Source organism: Panulirus ornatus, chromosome 3 (assembly GCF_036320965.1).
Source record: "Panulirus ornatus isolate Po-2019 chromosome 3, ASM3632096v1, whole genome shotgun sequence".
Lineage (NCBI taxonomy): Eukaryota > Metazoa > Arthropoda > Malacostraca > Decapoda > Palinuridae > Panulirus > Panulirus ornatus.
In genome coordinates this window covers 13,485,620-13,508,458 of record NC_092226.1, presented here as the reverse complement: position 1 = coordinate 13,508,458, position 22,839 = coordinate 13,485,620, and the positions used below count along the sequence as shown (strand labels likewise).

The window sequence follows — 22,839 nt, the reverse complement described above, 5'->3', positions numbered from 1 at the left end:
ACCTTCCTCTTGACCTGCCACTTTCTGTGTACATGTTCTGATCATTTGTACTTCTTCCAATAAGTTTTTTTTTTTTTTTTTTTTTTTTATACTTTGTCGCTGTCTCCCGCGTTTGCGAGGTAGCGCAAGGAAACAGACGAAAGAAATGGCCCAACCCCCCCCCCCCCATACACATGTACATACACACGTCCACACACGCAAATATACATACCTACACAGCTTTCTATGGTTTACCCCAGACGCTTCACATGCCTTGATTCAATCCACTGACAGCACGTCAACCCCTGTATACCACATGGCTCCAATTCACTCTATTCCTTGCCCTCCTTTCACCCTCCTGCATGTTCAGGCCCCGATCACACAAAATCTTTTTCACTCCATCTTTCCACCTCCAATTTGGTCTCCCTCTTCTCCTCGTTCCCTCCACCTCCGACACATATATCCTCTTGGTCAATCTTTCCTCACTCATTCTCTCCATGTGCCCAAACCATTTCAAAACACCCTCTTCTGCTCTCTCAACCACGCTCTTTTTATTTCCACACATCTCTCTTACCCTTACGTTACTTACTCGATCAAACCACCTCACACCACACATTGTCCTCAAACATCTCATTTCCAGCACATCCATCCTCCTGCGCACATCTCTATCCATAGCCCACGCCTCGCAACCATACAACATTGTTGGAACCACTATTCCTTCAAACATACCCATTTTTGCTTTCCGAGATAATGTTCTCGACTTCCACACATTTTTCAAGGCTCCCAAAATTTTCGCCCCCTCCCCCACCCTATGATCCACTTCCGCTTCCATGGTTCCATCCGCTGCCAGATCCACTCCCAGATATCTAAAACACTTCACTTCCTCCAGTTTTTCTCCATTCAAACTCACCTCCCAATTGACTTGACCCTCACCCCTACTGTACCTAATAACCTTGCTCTTATTCCCATTTACTCTTAACTTTCTTCTTCCACACACTTTACCAAACTCAGTCACCAGCTTCTGCAGTTTCTCACATGAATCAGCCACCAGTGCTGTATCATCAGCGAACAACAACTGACTCACTTCCCAAGCTCTCTCATCCCCAACAGACTTCATACTTGCCCCTCTTTCCAGGACTCTTGCATTTACCTCCCTAACAACCCCATCCATAAACAAATTAAACAACCATGGAGACATCACACACCCCTGCCGCAAACCTACATTTACTGAGAACCAATCACTTTCCTCTCTTCCTACACGTACACATGCCTTACATCCTCGATAAAAACTTTTCACTGCTTCTAACAACTTGCCTCCCACACCATAAATTCTTAATACCTTCCACAGAGCATCTCTATCAACTCTATCATATGCCTTCTCCAGATCCATAAATGCTACATACAAATCCATTTGCTTTTCTAAGTATTTCTCACATACATTCTTCAAAGCAAACACCTGATCCACACATCCTCTACCACTTCTGAAACCGCACTGCTCTTCCCCAATCTGATGCTCTGTACATGCCTTCACCCTCTCAATCAATACCCTCCCATATAATTTACCAGGAATACTCAACAAACTTATACCTCTGTAATTTGAGCACTCACTCTTATCCCCTTTGCCTTTGTACAATGGCACTATGCACGCATTCCGCCAATCCTCAGGCACCTCACCATGAGTCATACATACATTAAATAACCTTACCAACCAGTCAACAATACAGTCACCCCCTTTTTTAATAAATTCCACTGCAATACCATCCAAACCTGCTGCCTTGCCGGCTTTCATCTTCCGCAAAGCTTTTACTACCTCTTCTCTGTTTACCAAATCATTTTCCCTAACCCTCTCACTTTGCACACCACCTCGACCAAAACACCCTATATCTGCCACTCTGTCATCAGACACATTCAACAAACCTTCAAAATACTCATTCCATCTCCTTCTCACATCACCGCTACTTGTTATCACCTCCCCATTTACGCCCTTCACTGAAGTTCCCATTTGCTCCCTTGTCTTACGCACCCTATTTACCTCCTTCCAGAACATCTTTTTATTCTCCCTAAAATTTACTGATAGTCTCTCACCCCAACTCTCATTTGCCCTTTTTTTCACCTCTTGCACCTTTCTCTTGACCTCCTGTCTCTTTCTTTTATACTTCTCCCACTCAATTGCATTTTTTCCCTGCAAAAATCGTCCAAATGCCTCTCTCTTCTCTTTCACTAATACTCTTACTTCTTCATCCCACCACTCACTACCCTTTCTAAACAGCCCACCTCCCACTCTTCTCATGCCACAAGCATCTTTTGCGCAATCCATCACTGATTCCCTAAATACATCCCATTCCTCCCCCACTCCCCTTACTTCCATTGTTCTCACCTTTTTCCATTCTGTACACAGTCTCTCCTGGTACTTCCCCACACAGGTCTCCTTCCCAAGCTCACTTACTCTCACCACCTTCTTCACCCCAACATTCACTCCTCTTTTCTGAAAACCCATACTAATCTTCACCTTAGCCTCCACAAGATAATGATCAGACATCCCTCCAGTTGCACCTCTCAGCACATTAACATCCAAAAGTCTCTCTTTCGCACGCCTGTCAATTAACACGTAATCCAATAACGCTTTCTGGCCATCTCTCCTACTTACATAAGTATACTTATGTATATCTCGCTTTTTAAACCAGGTATTCCCAATCATCAGTCCTTTTTCAGCACATAAATCTACAAGCTCTTCACCATTTCCATTTACAACACTGAACACCCCATGCATACCCATTATTCCCTCAACTGCCACATTACTCACCTTTGCATTCAAATCACCCATCACTATAACCCGGTCTCGTGCATCAAAACCGCTAACACACTCATTCAGCTGCTCCCAAAACACTTGCCTCTCATGATCTTTCTTCTCATGCCCAGGTGCATATGCACCAATAATCACCCACCTCTCTCCATCAACTTTCAATTTTACCCATATTAATCGAGAATTTACTTTCTTACATTCTATCACATACTCCCACAACTCCTGTTTCAGGAGTATTGCTACTCCTTCCCTTGCTCTTGTCCTCTCACTAACCCCTGACTTCACTCCCCAGACATTTCCAAACCACTCTTCCCCTTTACCCTTGAGCTTCGTTTCACTCAGAGCCAAAACATCCAGGTTCCTTTCCTCAAACATACTACCTATCTCTCCTTTTTTTCACATCTTGGTTACATCCACACACATTTAGGCACCCCACTCTGAGCCTTCGAGGAGGATGATCACTCCCCGCGTGACTCCTTCTTCTGTTTCCCATTTTAGAAAGTTAATACAAGGAGGGGAGGATTTCCGGCCCCCCGCTCCCGTCCCCTCTAGTCGCTTTCTAAGTACCACAAATATATCTTTCTTCTCTCTTTCATCTGCAACTTTGCTTCAACAACCCACCACTCACTACCCTTTCTAATCTGCCCACTTCCCACCTTACACAAGTATTCGTCTCACAAACCAGCACTGCTTACCTAAATACCTCCTATTCCTCACCTACTCCCCTACCTTCAGGCAGTTTCACCTTTTGCCACTCTACAATCAAAATCTCCTGGTATTTCTTCATACATGTCTCTTTCCCAAGCACACTTACTCTCACCAGTCTCTTATCAACCATAACATTTCCTCTTTTCCAAAAACCTCTACAAACCTTTAACCAAGCCTCCACAAGGCAATGATCAGACATGCCTTTCTTAACACATTTACATCCAAAAGTCTCTTCTGCATACTTTTCAATCATAAACTAGTCCAATAGCACTCACTGACCATCCTTCTGACTCACCTTAGTAAATACTATGTATTTCCTGCACTTTTAAACCAAATATTTCCAATAACCAGTCCTTTTTCAGTACACAACAAGCTGTTCACCATTTCTACTCACATTACTGAGTACACCATTTAAATCACCCATCACAAAACCCAATCCCCTGCATCAAAACTGCTGACACACTTATTCAATTGCTTTCAAAATACTTGCCTATCATGATCTTTCTTCTCATGGCCAGATGCATAAGCACCAATAATCATCTATCCCTTACAATCCACTTTCATTTTCACCCACAACAGTCTACAGCTCACTACCCTACACTCTTTCTCACATTCCTACAACTCCTCCTTCAGTAACAGCACTTCCCCTATATCAACTCTTGCTCTCACACCAACCCCAACTTTACCCCTAAGTCATTTCTAAACCATTCTTCCCCATGCCCTTGAGCTCCTTTTCATTCACAGCCAGGATATCCAGGTTCCTTTCCTCAAAAAGTTCAAAACTTTTCAATATAACAGGAAGTGCTTTTTATTCTAAAACTTTTAATACTTTTATGCTGACTTTGCTTATACTGGAGTCTAAAAGATGATTATGCATTTACTCTCACTAATATCAAATAATTTTTTTTTCATACATATTAGCCATCTCCCACATTAGCGAGGTAGCATTAAGAACAGAGGACTGAGCCTTCAAGGGAATATCCTCACTTGGCCCCTTCTCTGCTCCTTCTTTAGGAAAATTAAAAATGAGAGGGGAGGATTTCCAGCTCCCCGCTCTCTCCCCTTTCAGTTGCCTTGTACGACATGCAGGGAATACGTGGGAAGTATTCTTTCTCTATCTCCATTATAAATTATGATTAAAACAGTCAAGGATGAATTCAAAACCATTTGGAAAGAAAATTACATCATACAATGGGAAGCATAAAAAAATCACAGATGGAATATATTATAAACCACTATATCAACATTCATTAACCAGATGTGTAAAATATGATGAAATCTAAAGGATATCTCATGAAATACACATTGAATCATATATATCAGTATTTTTCCTAACCTGCAGGATGGTGTCCCTGAGAATGAGGTCGCGGTGGTGGGGGAGCAGGGGCTGATCCTCGACTGGAAGGCCTTGGATTAACGGCATGAGAAGGTATAGAGGTTGTATGGGCTGGAACAGATGAGGATGAGGATGAGGATGATGATGCAGATATGGAGGATGGAGGAGGATTAGGACCACCCGGTGATGAGGTATTGGCTGGGGTTGGAGAGCTGAGTGGCACTGAAAGACGGGCGTTGACAGCCAAAAGGTGATCCCTACGAGATATAAGGGAGCTCACAGTTTCCTCCAAACGAACATTCTCTTGTCGCAGCTGATGGAGGCAGGACAACAATGATGCAACTGGGGAGAAGTATCAATTGTAAACACAAGACAAGTGTAAATAAGTGTACACTTACAATTAATCGCAATGAATCTTATAATAAAAATGAATCCTAGCTCTAGATGCTAAGGCAATAAGGATAATTCTTAAGTTTCTAAACTCAATCATCAAAATTCTACAAACCTTTTCAAGATTCATATATGCAAGCAAGCCTATACATGACATCAAAACATTAACATACTAGCAAACATCTATTGCTTTCTCTGAAGACAAACATGAAGGGACCATATATGTAAAATCCAGTTAACTAAAAATTCTTGACAGCTAAATCTCTTCTGAGAGAAATACAACCAATTCAATTTCGGGACAAAGCTGAATTCAACAGAAGTGTATAGTATTTATCATTCATTATTTTATCTATTATACTTTGACGCTGTCTCCCGCGTTTGCGAGGTAGCCCAAGGAAACAGATGAAAGAATGGCCCAACCCACCCACATACACATGTATATACATAAACACCCACACATGCACATATAAATACCTATACATTTCAACGTATACATTTTTTTTTTTTTTTTTTTTCATACTATTCGCTATTTCCCGCAATAGCGAGGTAGCGTTAAGAACAGAGGACTGGGCCTTTGAGGGAATATCCTCACCTGGACCTCTTCTCTGTTCCTTCTTTTGGAAAAAAAAAAAAAAAAAAAAAAAAAAAAAAAAATACATAGACATATACATATATACACATGTACATATTCATACATGCTGCCTTCATCCATTGCTGCCACCATCCCGCCACACATGAAAAACAGCACCCCCCCCTCCCCCTGCGTGCAAGCGAGGTAGCACCAGGAAACGAAAAACAAAGGCCACATTCATTCACACTCAGTCTCTGTCGTGTGTAATGCACTAAAAACACAGCTCCCTTTCCACATCCAGGCCCCACAAAACCTTCCATGGTTTACCCCACACGCTTCACATGCCCTGGTTCAATCCATTGACAGAATGTCCACCACAGTATACCACATCGTTCCCATTCACTCTATTCCTTGTATGCCTTTCACCCTCCTGTATGGTCAAGCCCCGATCCCTCAAGATCTTTTTCGCTCCATCCTTCCACCTCCGATTTGATCTCCCACTTCTCCTTGTTCCCTCTACCTCTGACATGTATATCCTCTTTGTCAATCTTTCCTCACTCATTCTCTCCATGTGACAAAACCATTCCAATACACTCTCTTCTGCTCTCTCAACCAGAATCTTTTTATTACCACACATCTCTCTTACCCTTTCATTACTTACTCGATCAAACCATCTCACACCACATATTGTCCTCAAACATCTCATTTCCAATACATCCACCCTCCTTCGCACAACCCTATCTATCACCCATGCCTCACAACCATATAACATTGTTGGAACTACTATTCCTACAAACATACCCATTTTTACTCTCCAAGATAACGTTCTCGCCTTCCACACATTCTTCAACACTCCCAGAACCGTTTCCCCCTCCCCCATCCTGTGACACTTCTGCTTCCATGGTTCCATCCACTGCCAAATCTACTCCCAGGTATCTAAAACACTTCACTTCCTCCAGTTTTTCTCCATTCAAACTTACTGCAGAATCTCACCCGAATCATCCACCAGTGCTGTATCATCAGTGAACAACAACTAACTCACTTCCCAAGCCCTCCCATCCACAACAGAATGCATAATTGCCCCACTCTCCAAAACTCTTGCATTTACCTCCCTAACAACCCCATCCATAAACAAATTAAACAACCATGGAGACATCATGCACCCCTGCCGCAAACCAACATTCAATGGGAACCACTCACTTTCCTCTCTTCCTACTCGTACACATGCCATACATCCTCGATAAAAGGTTTTCACTGCTTCTAGCAACTTGCCTCTCACACCATATACTCTTAATACCTTCCACAGAGCATTTCTATCAACTCTATCATACGCCTTCTGCAGATTCATAAATGCTACATACAAATCCATTTGTTTTCCTAAGTATTTTCTACATACATTCTTCAAAGCAAACACCTGATCCACACATCCTCTACCACCTCTGAAACCACACTGCTCTTCCCCAGTCTGAGGCTCTCTGTACATGCCTTCATCCTCTCAATCAATACCCTCCCATATCATTTCCCAGGAATACTCAACAAACTTATACCTCTGTAATTTGAACACTCACCTTTATCCCCTGTTCCTTTGTACAATGGCACTATGCATGCATTCTGCCATTCTTCAGGTACTTCACCATGAGCCATACATAAGTGAATATCCTTACCAACCAGTCAACAACACAGTCACTCCCTTTTTCAATAAATTCCACTGCAATACCATCCAAATCTTCCGCAAAGATTTCACTACCTCTTCTCTGTTTACCAAACCATTCTCCCTGACCCTCTCACTTTGCACACCACCTCGACCAAAACACCCTATATCTGCCACTCTATCATCTTACACATTCAACAAACCTTCAAAATACTCACTCCATCTCCTTCTCACATCACCACTACTTGTTATTACCTCCCCATTAGCACAATTCACCAATGTTCCCATTTGTTCTCTTGTCTTATACACTTTATTTACCTCCTTCCAAAACATCTTTTTATCCTCCCTAAAATTTAATGATACTCTCTCACCCCAACTCTCATTTGCCCTCTTGCACCTTTCTCTTGACCTCCTGCCTCCCTTTCTTTTATACATCTCCCAGTCATTTGCATTATTTCCCAGCTAAAATTGCCCAAATGCCTCTCTCTTCTCTTTCATTAATAATCTTACTTCTTCATCCCACCACTCACTACCATTTCTAATCTGCCCACCCCCCACGTTTCTCATGCCACAAGCACCTTTTGCACGAGCCATCACTACTTCCCTAAATACATCCCATTCCTCCCCCACTCCCCTTCCGTCCTTTGCTCTCACCTTTTTCCATTCTACACTCACTCTCTCCTGGTACTTCCTCACACAAGTCTCCTTCCCAAGCTCACTTACTCTCACCACTCTCTTCACCCAAACACTCTCTCTTCTTTTCTGAAAACTTTTACAAATCTTTACCTTCACCTCCACAAGATAATGATCAGACATCCCTCCAGTTGCATCTCTCAGCACATTAACATCCAAAAGTCTCTTTCATGCATCTATCAATTAACATGTAATCCAACAACACTCCCTGGCCATCTCTCCTACTTACATACATATATTTATGTATATCTCTTTTTAAACCATGTATTCCCAATCACTAGTCCTTTTTCATCAGCACACAAATCTACAAGCTCTTCACCATTTCCATTTACAACACTAAACACCCTATGTACTCCAATTATTCCCTCAACTGCCACATTACTCACCTTTGCATTCAAATCACCCATCACTATAATCCGGTTTCATGCATCAAAACTGCTAACATACTTACTCAGCTGCTCCCAAAACACTTGCCTCTCATGATCTTTCTTCTCATGCCCACGTGCATAGGCACCAATAATCACCCATCTCTAACCATCCACTTTCAGTTTTACCCATATCAATCTAGAGTTTACTTTCTTACACTCTATCACATACTCCCACAACTCCTGTTTCAGTAGTAGTGCTACTTCTTCCTTTGCTCTTGTCGTCTCACTAACCCCTGACTTTACTCCCAAAACATTCCCAAACCACTCTTCCCCTTTATCCTTGAGCTTCATTTCACTCAGAGCCAGAACATCCAGGTTCCTTTCCTCAAACATACAACCTATCTCTCGTTTTTTCTCATCTTGGTTACACCCACTCACATTTAGACACCCCAATCTGAGCCATCGAGGAGGATGAGCACTCCCTGCATGACTCCTGTTATCCCTTTTAAAAAGTTGAAATGCATAATCTTTTTCATACATATTTGCAATGAGAGAGAGAGAGAGAGAGAGAGAGAGAGAGAGAGAGAGAGAGAGAGAGAGAGAGAGAGAGAGAGAGAGGGAGGGAGAGGGAGAGAGAGAGAGAGAGACTAGCCTCACATCCACTTTCTATCTCTCATGTATAATGAACTGAAACCAGATCCACTATCCACTATTAGGCCCCACAAACCTTCTCATGGTTTCCTGCAACTGCTTTCTATGTCCTGTTTCAGCCCATTAACACCACACTATCCCATGAAAACCACATCACTACAACTGACTCTAGCTCATGCATGCCTCGCACTTGCCTGCATGTTTAGGCCCCGAGCCTTCAAGTAATCTTTCACTCCATTCATCCACTTCTTCCCTGGTTTCCCCCTTTTTCTTCCTTCCACTTCTGATATGTATACATTTTATTCATCCCTCCCTCAGTCATCCTCTCCATATGTCCAAACCATTTCAGCACATCTTTAGTTCTCTCATATATACTTCTCTTACTACCACACCATTCTCTTAACCTACCTTACATTACATTAAATTACATTACACTGCTCTGCAAGATAACGTTCTTGCCTACCACACATTCTTCAACACTCCCAGAACCTTCGCCCCCTCCCCCATTCAGTGATTCACTTTCGCTTCCATGGTTCCATCCGCTGCCAAGTCCACTCCCAGATATCTACAACACTTTACTTCCTCCAGTTTTTCTCCATTCAAACTAACCTCCCTGTTAACTTGTCCCTCAACTCTAATGAACCTAATAACCTTGCTCTTATTCACATTTACTCTCAGCTTTCTTCTTTCACACACTTTAACAAACTCAGTCACCAACTTCTACAGTTTCTCACCCGAATCAGCCATCAACACTGTATCATCAGCGAACTACAACTGACTCACTTCCCAAGCCCTCTCATCCACAACAGACGGCATACTCGCCCCTCTCTCCAAAACACTTGCATTCACCTCCCTAACAACCCCATCCATAAACAAATTAAACAACCATGGAGACATCAAACACCCCTACTGCAAACTGACATTCAGTGGGAACCAATCACTTTCCTCTCTTCCTGTACGAACATATGCCTTACATCCTTAGTAAAAACTTTTCACAGCTTCTAGCAACTTACCTCCCCACCACATACTTTTAAAACCTTCCACAAAGCATCTCTATCAACCCTAACATATGCCTTCTCCAGATCCATAAATGCAACATACAAATCCATCTGTTTTTTAAAGTATTTCTCAAATACATTCTTCAAAGCAAACACCTGATCCACACATCCTTTACCGCTTATGAAACCAATGTGAAAGCAATGTGCTATAAAAGGAGATTGCTGTCACTGGACTGAAGCAGGGAATATGAAGCAGTCAGGAGAAACCATAGAAGGGCCTATGGGGCGTTATGTGGATAGGGGGAAGTAGATTCCGTGGATGTGAACAAATGAGGCTATTTCTTCATCTATTCCTGGTACTACCAAACAAATGCAGAAAGAAAATGCACACACATCCCTGGAGATATAGAAGAAAGAATACTTTTGGCATTTTCTCTCCATTAGTTGGTACATAGCCAATGACCAGGGAGGTATACTACCAATACTTCCCACCTGGGTATTGGGAGAGTTATTAATGGCTGCATAGTGAGCCAGCACTTCGGTAGTTATCAAGATGCACTTCTCTGACCCAGTTAGTCTCTTCTTTTCGCCTCACCCACATGTAGAATACTGACATTTTGTTCCCAAACATACAATCTCTCCTTGTCATACATCATACTTGATAACATTTAACTCACACAGCTCTTTCTTTGTAACTAGATTTTCCTGCAAAGCACTATGTACCAGCCCTGCCTTTTGGCAAAATGAGAGGAGCAGTAGATCGAGGTAGTAGGTAGGAACATTTAAGCAGGAACGAACATTAGACATGAGCATTAGGTAGTAGTAGTCAATAGGAACATTAGGCAGAAGCCTCTGCAAATGTTGTACTAGAGCTGTCCTCTGCCATTGGCCTGTTAAGGGAGAGGCACTAAAGGCTTAAAAAAGCAGTGGAGTTCACTTGTTATGGAGACTACTGCTGTAGCCACCACCTTGAGGGATTTTCAGTTGAGATAAGGAGTTAGAGATATAGATAGACAGATCGATTCATGCAAGGCAACTAAAAGGGGCAGGAGCAGGGGGCTAAACACCTTCCCCTTCTTGTCTCTAACTCTCTAAAATTTGGATCTGAAGAAGGAGCCAATTAAGAAGTGCTTATCCTTCTCATAGGCTCAGACTGGGGTTTCTGAATGTGTGCAGATGTATGTAAGAAAGAAGAGGGAAGAGATGGAAGTATGTTTGAGGAGAAGGAACTACTAGATTTTCTAGCTCTAAGTGAAACAAAGCTCAAGTGGAAGGGGAATGAAAGGTTTTGGAATGTCTTAAGAGATAAAATCAGAAAGACTGAGGTTTGCATGCATGGTGGCCATCTTTGCACTCAGTCTCCATCAAGAGTTATGCTCATTAACTTTTCATTTCTGTCTTTTTAGATCGAGCCAATCTTGTTAAAAAAAGAAAGAAAGAAGAAAAAAGTCTTGACAAATTTCTTAGCACTCACTATCAAAATGCTGCGCCTGCTCCATAAGAAACTGACTGCCTTGTTCCCACTGGCGCTCAAGTAACTGTTCTAAGCTTTGTGGAAAAGGAGGAGGCTGACTACTCCCTGTAGCACTACTTCCATTAGTATTCTGTAAAAAAGAAAACTGTCACTTTAGCTAAAGTGGCAATAGTATGAAATACAAAAGATTACGAAATTTATCTTTTGGTGTGATTAAGAAATGTTACAGGAAAAATACCATCCAACACTGACTGGATGAACCCTAAAAATGAAACAACTAATGCAACCATGCAGATTTTCCTCCGTAAAATGCTGAAAAGTTTGACAAAGTCTGAGTATAAATAGCATATTTTGATATTCCAAATTAGTAAAACAATTTCAATCACCTTTACTTTAATAGTACTATATATTTCAAGAGGTGAAGAAGCAAACACTATGTTTAATGTCTGTTGACTTTCCAAAGAGGTAGCAAAGTTTAAACCAAATAGTACCTAACAATCAAAAGAGGCATTTAAAGAGAAGGGATATATAGGCAAGAGACCAAGAATAGCACTTGGAGGAAAGGAATACATAGGAATGAACTGTATGAAACAATCTCCTTGATCAATCAGCTACAGACCATACATGATGTATGTAAATATCTGAAGGTTAATGTACACCCACCCAGGATATGCATGAGCTGAACTCATTTATTATGACATCCAATACAGAAAACATGTGGAGGTTTCATCCATGTCCAGTATGTGCCATGACAGGTAGAACAAGCTTCCCTGGCCCTGTCTACAGGGGCCCTCTTGATACTGGGCTTCTTAATCATCCCCTCCCACACTCCCCAGTATCCAATATTTTCTGTCAAGATATCAATCACCTGTCTTTGTTTTCACTCAGAGTGTAGAGAAAATTTTGCTTATGTTATGATACAGAGGCCAACACCAATACAGTACAAACTCGTAAACTCAAAACATATTTTCAAAATAATAAAACTGCAAAAAGGAAAATAGCAATCTGTACACAAATGCAAAGGTGTATTTAAACAAGAAATATAAAATACCAGTACATTCTCACTGCATGAAGCACGATAACTAGAGTGGATTTAGTGAATAATGCCATTTTTTTGTTTGTTTATGGTGCTAAATCACTAATAAGGGAAGATATGAAAGAAATCTAACTAAATAAGTTAAGGTAATGAAATAAAGCAACTTGTGAAATAATAAAATAATATATTCCATCCTTCAAATATTATCTCAAACTTTTTAAATGAGTTCAAAAATCTGATTTGTGGTGGAAATATTCAACTATGCCCTTATCACTGATATGACAAAAATATATAAAGTATACACAAATATGGATAAAGACGTGACATGGATCTCATGACTGCTAAACTGTCTGTTAAATAATGTCATCAATATTGTAAGAAAACATGTTCATCATATTCACTCAATAAATATGCTTATGATTATTGCTCCTAAAGCAGATGAAAAGAGTATGTACTCTTATCCAGTTCTTATTCCATATATTTTCTAGTAAAAGTGACTAGAATTGCTAATCAATCAAGCAAAAATACTAAGTGGTTGAGAAAGAGACTACAAGTGGTTTAGGGGTTATGGGGTATGTGAGGTGTCACAACATATAGACCAAGGAAAGTGGGGGACCAGACATCTCACAAATGTTTCATACATTTTTTCATATTTGACTGCTGTTTCCCATGCTAGTGAAGTAGTGCCAGGAACAAATGAAGGAAGGCCACATCTGCTCACATCCAAATATCACTGACTCAGTCGTTGAAAGTGCTACCGTGACATTATTAAACATGTGATATTATTGTCGTAGTCAAGAATTCTTATATGATTTGAAAATAGCAATTTTGCAAAAGATTGTTCACCTGTATGTATCACAATTATTCACAGGAAGAACAAGGAATGCTTACATTTGTAAACTTATTAGAAAATTTATCATTATTGCAACGGAAAAACGTTTGTCAAGTTTCTTTATTCAGTAATGAAAGCAATGTTAACTCATACGGGCATTCATCTTTAGTCAACAAGATTAAAGTAAAATATTCCAGGTTCAGTGAGAATTACTGACAAACCCTCATTTTTCATGTGGCTTGTGACTTTGTATAACATATTTTTCTTGTCTTTCAAAGACCAGAAAATGTGATGCCTACACAATGAGTATCAAATGATACTTTATACAAACTGCACTGAAGGGAATGCTTTCATTTTAACAGGAATATTATAATTCTATCTATCTATCATATCTTTGATGCCTATTCCCTCCAAGAACTCTCTCAAGGTAGCAGCAGTGACAAAAGTGTCTACATAATTGATCTCAAGTGCCACTCTTTAGCCCTTAGTGCCTGACCCATACCAGGCCACTGGCAAAGTCAACCCTAGAGCACTGTTTCTAGGGGTTCCTTCCAAATGCTCTTACAGACTATTTCTATCTAATGGGTCTACCTAATGCCCCTACCTAATGTTCCAACCTTCTACTTCTACCAAATGCTCCCATCCAATGTTCCTACCTACTAATACTACTACCTAAAAGCTCCCACCTAAGTTCCTACATAGTTACTACTTCTTATCTATTGCTCCTGCCATTTTGCCAAAGGGCAGGGATAGTAAATGGTGCTCACTGCAGGAAAATCTAGAGTTACGAAGAGTTATTTGTATGTCAGGTTGTCAAGTGTTACGTGTAACAAGGTGAAAAATTATGTCTGTGGATAGAATACCAGCAGTCAACGTGTGGGTGAGGTACAAAAAAGGACAGCTACCTGGGTCAGAAGAGTGCAACCTGACAACCACTGAAGTGCTGGCTCACTAAACAACCATCACTAACCTTCCTGATACCCAGGCAGGAAGAACTGGTAATATACTTTCCTGGTCAGTGACTGCTTACCAACTACTACCTAATATCATCCAAAAAAATAAAAATGCTATGATCACAAAGATGTTGGCAGTGAAATCCTGTACTGACTCGAATATAAGCATCAAAATTTCTCCAACTATTGCAAAAGTCAGGGTGTGGCTTAAAAGAGAATATGAAGCCATGAAAATTATAACACGATACCAATTAGATATATTTCATATTCTTCCACCATTTTGAATTAGAATGTTTTCACTGCTTAGCTAAAAACCCTACTGGTGGAAGATAAGCAAGTGAGGAGAGGCCATATTTGTTTATATAAATCCTGGATGCATGGACTGATGAATTATGTAAGTACTACAGCATTTGTATTAATTTTTTTCCTACATGTTCACAGTTTGCCATGTTAGCAATTTAACGCCAAGAAAAAGAGAAAGGTTTCATTAACTCATATCCATTCTTTATCTGTCATGTGTAATGCACTGAAACCTCAGTCCCTATCAACAACTAGAACCTACAAACCTTTCCATGGTTTTCTCTAGACGCTTCACTGTCTATGTTCAGTCCACTGACAACACATCGCCCCTGTATATAATATCAAACCATTTCACTCTAATCCATGTACGCATTTTACCCTCTTGCATGTTCAGGCCCTAATCATGAAAGATATTTTCAACTCCATTTTTCCACCTTGAACTTTACCTTTCTCTTCTTGTCCCCTCAACTTCTAACACATATATCCTCTTTGTCAACCTCTCCCTCATTCTGTCCGCATCTCCAAATTATTTAAGCTCTCTCATGCACATTTTTCTTATTACCAGACCTTTCTCTTAACTTTTTATCACTTACTTGGTCAAAACACCTTACACCACATATTCTCCTCAAACATTTCATTTCCAACACATCCTCCCTCCACACATTCTCATCTATAGCCCATCATGCATCCACACAACCTTGTTGGAACAACTATACCTTCAAACATACCCATTATCATTCTTATAAAATGGTCTTCCATTGAAATAAGAAATATTTTTTCTTTAATTTTTTTTTTTTTTTTTTGCTTTGTCGCTGTCTCCCGCGTTTGCGAGGTAGCGCAAGGAAACAGACGAAAGAAATGGCCCAACCCACCCCCATACACATGTATATACATACGTCCACACACGCAAATATACATACCTACACAGCTTTCCATGGTCCACCCCAGACGCTTCACATGCCTTGATTCAATCCACTGACAGCACGTCAACCCCGGTATACCACATCGCTCCAATTCACTCTATTCCTTGCCCTCCTTTCACCCTCCTGCATGTTCAGGCCCCGATCACACAAAATCTTTTTCACTCCATCTTTCCACCTCCAATTTGGTCTCCCTCTTCTCCTCGTTCCCTCCACCTCCGACATGTATATCCTCTTGGTCAATCTTTCCTCACTCATTCTCTCCATGTGCCCAAACCATTTCAAAACACCCTCTTCTGCTCTCTCAACCACGCTCTTTTTATTTCCACACATCTCTCTTACCCTTACGTTACTTACTCGATCAAACCACCTCACACCACACATTGTCCTCAAACATCTCATTTCCAGCACATCCATCCTCCTGCGCACAACTCTATCCATAACCCACGCCTCGCAACCATACAACATTGTTGGAACCACTATTCCTTCAAACATACCCATTTTTTGCTTTCCGAGATAATGTTCTCGACTTCCACACATTCTTCAAGGCTCCCAAAATTTTCACCCCCTCCCCCACCCTATGATCCACTTCCACTTCCATGGTTCCATCCGCTGCCAGATCCACTCCCAGATATCGAAAACACTTCACTTCCTCCAGTTTTTCTCCATTCAAACTCACCTCCCAATTGACTTGACCCTCAACCCTACTGTACCTAATAACCTTGCTCTTATTCACGTTTACTCTTAACTTTCTTCTTTCACACACTTTACCAAACTCAATCACCAGCTTCTGCAGTTTCTCACATGAATCAGCCACCAGCGCTGCATCATCAGCGAACAACAACTGACTCACTTCCTAAGCTCTCTCATCCCCAACAGACTTCATACTTGCCCCTCTTTCCAAAACTCTTGCATTCACCTCCCTAACAACCCCATCCATAAACAAATTAAACAACCATGGAGACATCACACACCCCTGCCGCAAACCTACATTCACTGAGAACCAATCACTTTCCTCTCTTCCTACACGTACACATGCCTTACATCCTCGATAAAAACTTTTCACTGCTTCTATTATTTTAGTATTTAAGACATTTCAAATGTGGAGACTGGTCCAGCAAGAGCATTCGGCAAAATAATTTTTGTCTTGGACTGGCTACGAGTCTTTTTTCTTTCATTTCAATGTTCTAACAACTCACATGAACACATTACAGGCAATTTGGATGGTATGCACTGCATCATTTTGATATATTTTAGGTAATCTTAAATAAAAGTGCCCATCCTTCTTTTACCATGGTTGTTTGTTTGCACCCACATTTCTTTTATTTTTCACTTGCAGAGTTCAGGGATATATCATTTATTTCTTGGATGTTTTAAAGTTTAAATGATAGTCTCTGGTTTCATTACAAAGAAATAGGTTTTTCAGTGAACTTCAATATTTCAGTATTCAAGAGTGTTTGGAAGACCAATCTGGTGAGAGCAGGAGGGCAAAATAATTTCATTTTCTTTGACTGACTACAAATGCTTTCTTAATATGTATCAAATGTTGTTCTACTGCCTCACATCAAGACAAAATCTGGCAATTTTTACAGCATACAGTGTGCTCTTTTGGTAAAGTTTGGCATATTTCTGGGTTTTGTCTTTTGAAAGTGGTAGAGACCCACATACCTTTCTCTAATGTTTCAAATTACTCTTTGTACATGACTGATAGAGACTGAGTGTGAAAGAATAGGGCCTTTGTTGTCTTTTCTAGCGCTACCTCGCACACATGAGGGGGGAGGGGGTTGTTATTTCATGTGTGGCAAGGTGGCGATGGGAATGAATAAAGGCAGACAGTATGAATTATGTACATGTGTATATATGTATATGTCTGTGTGTGTATATATATGTATACGTTGAGATGTATAGGTATATATATTTGCGTGTGTGGACGTGTATGTATATACATGTGTATGTGGGTGGGTTGGGCCATTCTTTCGTCTGTTTCCTTGCGCTACCTCGCTAACACGGGAGACAGCGACAAAGCAAAATAATAATAATAACGCTGTCTCCCGCGTTTGCGAGGTAGTGCAAGGAAACAGACGAAAGAAATGGCCCAACCCACCCCCATACACATGTATCTACACACACGTCCACACACGCAAATATACATACCTATACATCTCAGTGTACACATATATATACACACACACACATACATATATACCCATGCACACAATTCACACTGTCTGCCTTTATTCATTCCCATTGCCACCTCGCCACACATGGAAAACCATCCCCCTCCCCCCTCATGTGTGCGAGGTAGCGCTAGGAAAAGACAACAAAGGCCTCATTCGTTCACACTCAGTCTCTAGCTGTCATGCAATAATGCCAGAAACCACAGCTCCCTTTCCACATCCAGGCCCCACACAACTTTCCATGGTTTACCCCAGATGCTTCACATGCCCTGATTCAATCCACTGACAGCACGTCAACCCCGGTATACCACATCGATCCAATTCACTCTATTCCTTGCCCGCCTTTCACCCTCCTGCATGTTCAGGTCCCGATCACTCAAAATCTTTTTCACTCCATCTTTCCACCTCCAATTTGGTCTCCCACTTCTCCTCATTCCCTCCACCTCCGACACACATATCCTCTTGGTCAATCTTTCCTCACTCATTCTCTCCATGTGCCCAAACCATTTCAAAACACCCTCTTCTGCTCTCTCAACCACACTCTTTTTATTTCCACACATCTCTCTTACCCTTACATTACTTACTCGATCAAACCACCTCACACCACACATTGTCCTCAAACATCTCATTTCCAGCACATCCACCCTCCTGCGCACAACTCTATCCATAGCCCATGCCTCGCAACCATACAACATTGTTGGAACCACTATTCCTTCAAACATACCCATTTTTGCTTTCCGAGATAACGTTCTCGACTTCCACACATTCTTCAAGGCTCCCAGGATTTTCGCCCCCTCCCCACCCTATGATTCACTTCCGCTTCCATGGTTCCATCCGCTGCCAGATCCACTCCCAGATATCTAAAACACTTTACTTCCTCCAGTTTTTCTCCATTCAAACTTACCTCCCAAATGACTTGACCCTCAACCCTACTGTACCTAATAACCTTGCTCTTGTTCACATTTACTCTTAACTTTCTTCTTTCACACACTTTACCAAACTCAGTCACCTGCTTCTGCAGTTTCTCACATGAATCTGCCACCAGTGCTGTACCATCAGCGAACAACAACTGACTCACTTCCCAAGCTCTCTCATCCACAACAGACTTCATACTTGCCCCTCTTTCCAAAACTCTTGCATTCACCTCCCTAACAACCCCATCCATAAACAAATTAAACAACCATGGAGACATAACACACCCCTGCCGCAAACCTACATTCACTGAGAACCAATCACTTTCCTCTCTTCCTACACGTACACATGCCTTACATCCTCGATAAAAACTTTTCACTGCTTCTAACAACTTTCCTCTCACACCATATATTCTTAATACTTCCACAGAGCATCTCTATCAACTCTATCATATGCCTTCTCCAGATCCATAAATGCTACATACAAATCCATTTGCTTTTCTAAGTATTTCTCACATACATTCTTCAAAGCAAACACCTGATCCACACATCCTCTACCACTTCTGAAACCACACTGCTCTTCCCCAATCTGATGCTCTGTACATGCCTTCACCCTCTCAATCAATACCTTCCCATATAATTTACCAGGAATACTCAACAAACTTATACCTCTGTAATTTGAGCACTCACTCTTATCCCCTTTGCCTTTGTACAATGGCACTATGCATGCATTCCGCCAATCCTCAGGCACCTCACCATGAGTCATACATACATTAAATAACCTTACCAACCAGTCAACAATACAGTCACCCCCTTTTTTAATAAATTCCACTGCAATACCATCCAAACTTGCTGCCTTGCCGGCTTTCATCTTCCGCAAAGCTTTTACTACCTCTTCTCTGTTTACCAAATCATTTTCCCCAACCCTCTCACTTTGCACACCACCTCGACCAAGACACCCTATATCTGCCACTCTATCATCAAACACATTCAACAAACCTTCAAAATACTCACTCCATCTCCTTCTCACATCACCACTACTTGTTATACAGTGTAAAATATCTGCTGCAGGGTATAGACAGGTGTCTGGGAGGTTTTTTAGCCTATACACATTTTAAAATATAGATGGGTACCAGACTACAAAATAACAGCATCTCCATGCCATCAATCTTGCTGCCCTGGCTGCCACAATGCTTGCCCAAAGGGCAGAAAAAACACACATATACTCATGATTCTATACCTTGGCTTGTAAAAAGAAATCCATTACCCTAAGCACAGATACAAGAAACCATGGTGGAAAATACCATGATAGGTAAGGGATGTCTATGCAAATGCATGGACTGATGAACTATGAATCAAAAGAAAATCCAGGTGTAAATTACTATAATTCTGTTTCTAAGTGAATCATGCATTAAGAGAAAAGTTATTATTTTCTCACACTTGTTCATCGTTTCCTACATTACTGAGGTAATGCCAGGAACGGACCAAGAAATGGCCTCATTCAATCACATCCATTCACTAGTTGACATGTGTAATGAACTGAAACCACAGCCCTAAATCCACAACTAAGCCCCACAGACCTCTCCATGGTTTTCCCCCACTGCTTCATATTCCCTTCTTTAATCCACTGACAACTTGTCACCCCTGTATACCACATTACTCCAGTTCATTCTATCCTAATCAAACATTTTGCCCTCCTATATGTTCTACTAAAAACCATATTCACCCTACTCTTCCATCTCCCCTATGTCCTTGTTCCCTCCACTTTTGACACACATACCCTCTTTGTCACCCTCTCCTTACTCACTTTCTCTATATGTTCCAACCATTTCAGCACATCCTCTTCATCTCTAGCAATCATGTTTTTCTCATTTACCACAACTATGTCTTATCCTACCATTTCTTACTCAATCAACCCTCCTCACACCACACTGTCCTCACTCATTTCACTTCCAACACATCGACCCTCTACTGCACAGTCTCTTCTGTGTCCCATACCTCACATCCATACAACATCAATGAGATGTTGCCAATTTTCACCCACTCTTTTCACATAACTCCTAATGCTCCCATGGCCCTTGCCCACTCGTTAATTCTATGACTCACTTTGGGACCCATGGTACCATTTTTCTGCTGCGTCCACTAGCTCTAGTATCCCTCCCACTTTCTCCAAGTTTTCTCCATCTGAACTCACACCCCAACTAATCTGTCTGTATCCACTTTTACATTCAATAACCTTAGTTTAATTTACATTTACTCTAAACTTTCTCCTTTCACATACTCTCCAAACTCATACTCCAATTACTGCAGTTTCTCACTCAATTTTGCTACCAGAGATGTGTCATCAGCAAACAGTAAATGACTCACTTCCCAGACCCCTTACCTCCATCAGACTGAATTCTTGTCCCTCTCTCTAAGACCCTTGCATTCACCTTCCTCACTATCCCATTTTAGACATTTCAAACAGCCATGATGACATCAGACACCCTTGCAGCATGCCCATCTTCACCTAAAACCACTCACACTCCTCTTTTTCTACTAACACAAATACCTTACTCTCTTGATAAAAGCAAATCAATGCTCCAATTAGCTTTCCTTCCACACTATATATTCGTAACACCTTCCAGAAATCATGTCTGTCAACCCTATCATGTGCTTTCTCCCAGTACATGAATGCCACATACAAACCCTTCTGTTTCTCAAAAGTATTTTTCAGAAATATTCTTCAGAGAAAACAGCTGATTTAAACATCCTTTACCACTCTTGAAACCACATTGCTCTTCCCCAATCTGATGCTCTGTGCATACCACTACATCTCATCACTTCTTTCGTATAACTTACCAGGCACACTCAACATACACCTCTGTAAATTGAATGCTCAAATTTGTCCCCCATGCCTTAATACAATGGCACTATACTTGCAATCTGCCAACCCTTAGGTACCTAACCAAGTTCCATATATGCATTAAAAATCCTAAACTAACCAATCAACAACACAATCACACCCCTTCTTAAAAATTAAACTGCAATACCATCCAGTCCAACCATCTTGCCACATTTCATCTTTTTATATAAAAGGCTTTCACCACATTTTCAGGTTGCTGCATGAGAGAGAGAGAGAGAGAGAGAGAGAGAGAGAGAGAGAGAGAGAGAGAGAGAGAGAGAGAGAGAGAGAGAGAGAGAGAGAGAGAGAGACAGAGAGAGAGAGAGACAGAGAGAGAGAGAGAGACACAGAGACAGAGACAGAGAGAGAGAGAGAGAGAGAGAGAGAGAGAGAGAGACTTCCTTCGTCTGTTTCCTGGCGCTACCTCACTGACGCAAGGGGCGGCGACGCTGTTTCCTGTGGGGAGGGATGGCAAGCAAGTATGAATATGTACATGTATTTATATGTATATGAATGTGTATGTATAAGTATGTATATATGTATATGTTGATATGTATACGTATGAATGTATATGTACATGTATGTACATGTATGAATGTGTGTGTATATGAGTGGATGGGTCTTTCTTCTGTTACCTGGTACTACCTTGCTAATGCAGGAAATGGCAATCAAGTATAGTAATATATAAACATAGAAACACTGTGCTAGAATTGCCCTATGTCAGTGGCATGTCAGGAGTGAGGCACTAAAAAGCTACAAAGCAGCATTGAAGTTCACCAGTTATGGAGATTCTTTTGCAATGGCCATCCCCTTAAGGATCCCCAAAGGGAAAAGTCATCAGAGATATAGATACAGACAGATAAAAGATATAAATAAGAATGAAAATAAATATCCCCTCTCACCTCTTTCTTTCCAGGAAGTGAGGGCCCAACAAGGTTATTGGTAATTTTTTCTTCATCTTTATATATGGAGTGTGCTTCAAGCTCTGCATGAAGTGTGTCTGTCATTTTTTGAGCAACTGCAGAGGCTGGATTGAGTTGGTTTCCCAGCAGTAGAGTATTGGCCCCAACACCATTGGTAATGACTGAAGGTACTGACCTGAAAGAAACATATACATACGAAACATCATTTGTCACTGTAAATCCAACATAAATTTTCCATTTTAGTTTAGTATTCCATGCACAATCAGCAACAGACACTCTGA

At 41.1% G+C, this 22,839-nt stretch overlaps 1 protein-coding gene across 10 annotated transcripts in view; it reads right to left on the bottom strand.

The window, feature by feature from the left end:
• Window positions 1–22,839, bottom strand: part of LOC139760650 (zinc finger protein zfp-1-like) — a 172,715-nt gene that overhangs the window by 24,687 nt on the left and 125,189 nt on the right. For all 10 annotated transcript variants that reach the window (XM_071684147.1, XM_071684165.1, XM_071684094.1 and 7 more), the window contains 3 exons: window positions 22,538–22,733; window positions 11,623–11,752; window positions 4,827–5,168 (listed from right to left, as the gene is read on the bottom strand). In XM_071684147.1, the coding sequence (XP_071540248.1) occupies window positions 4,827–5,168; window positions 11,623–11,752; window positions 22,538–22,733 (668 nt within the window). The remainder of the gene's footprint in view (window positions 1–4,826; window positions 5,169–11,622; window positions 11,753–22,537; window positions 22,734–22,839) is intronic.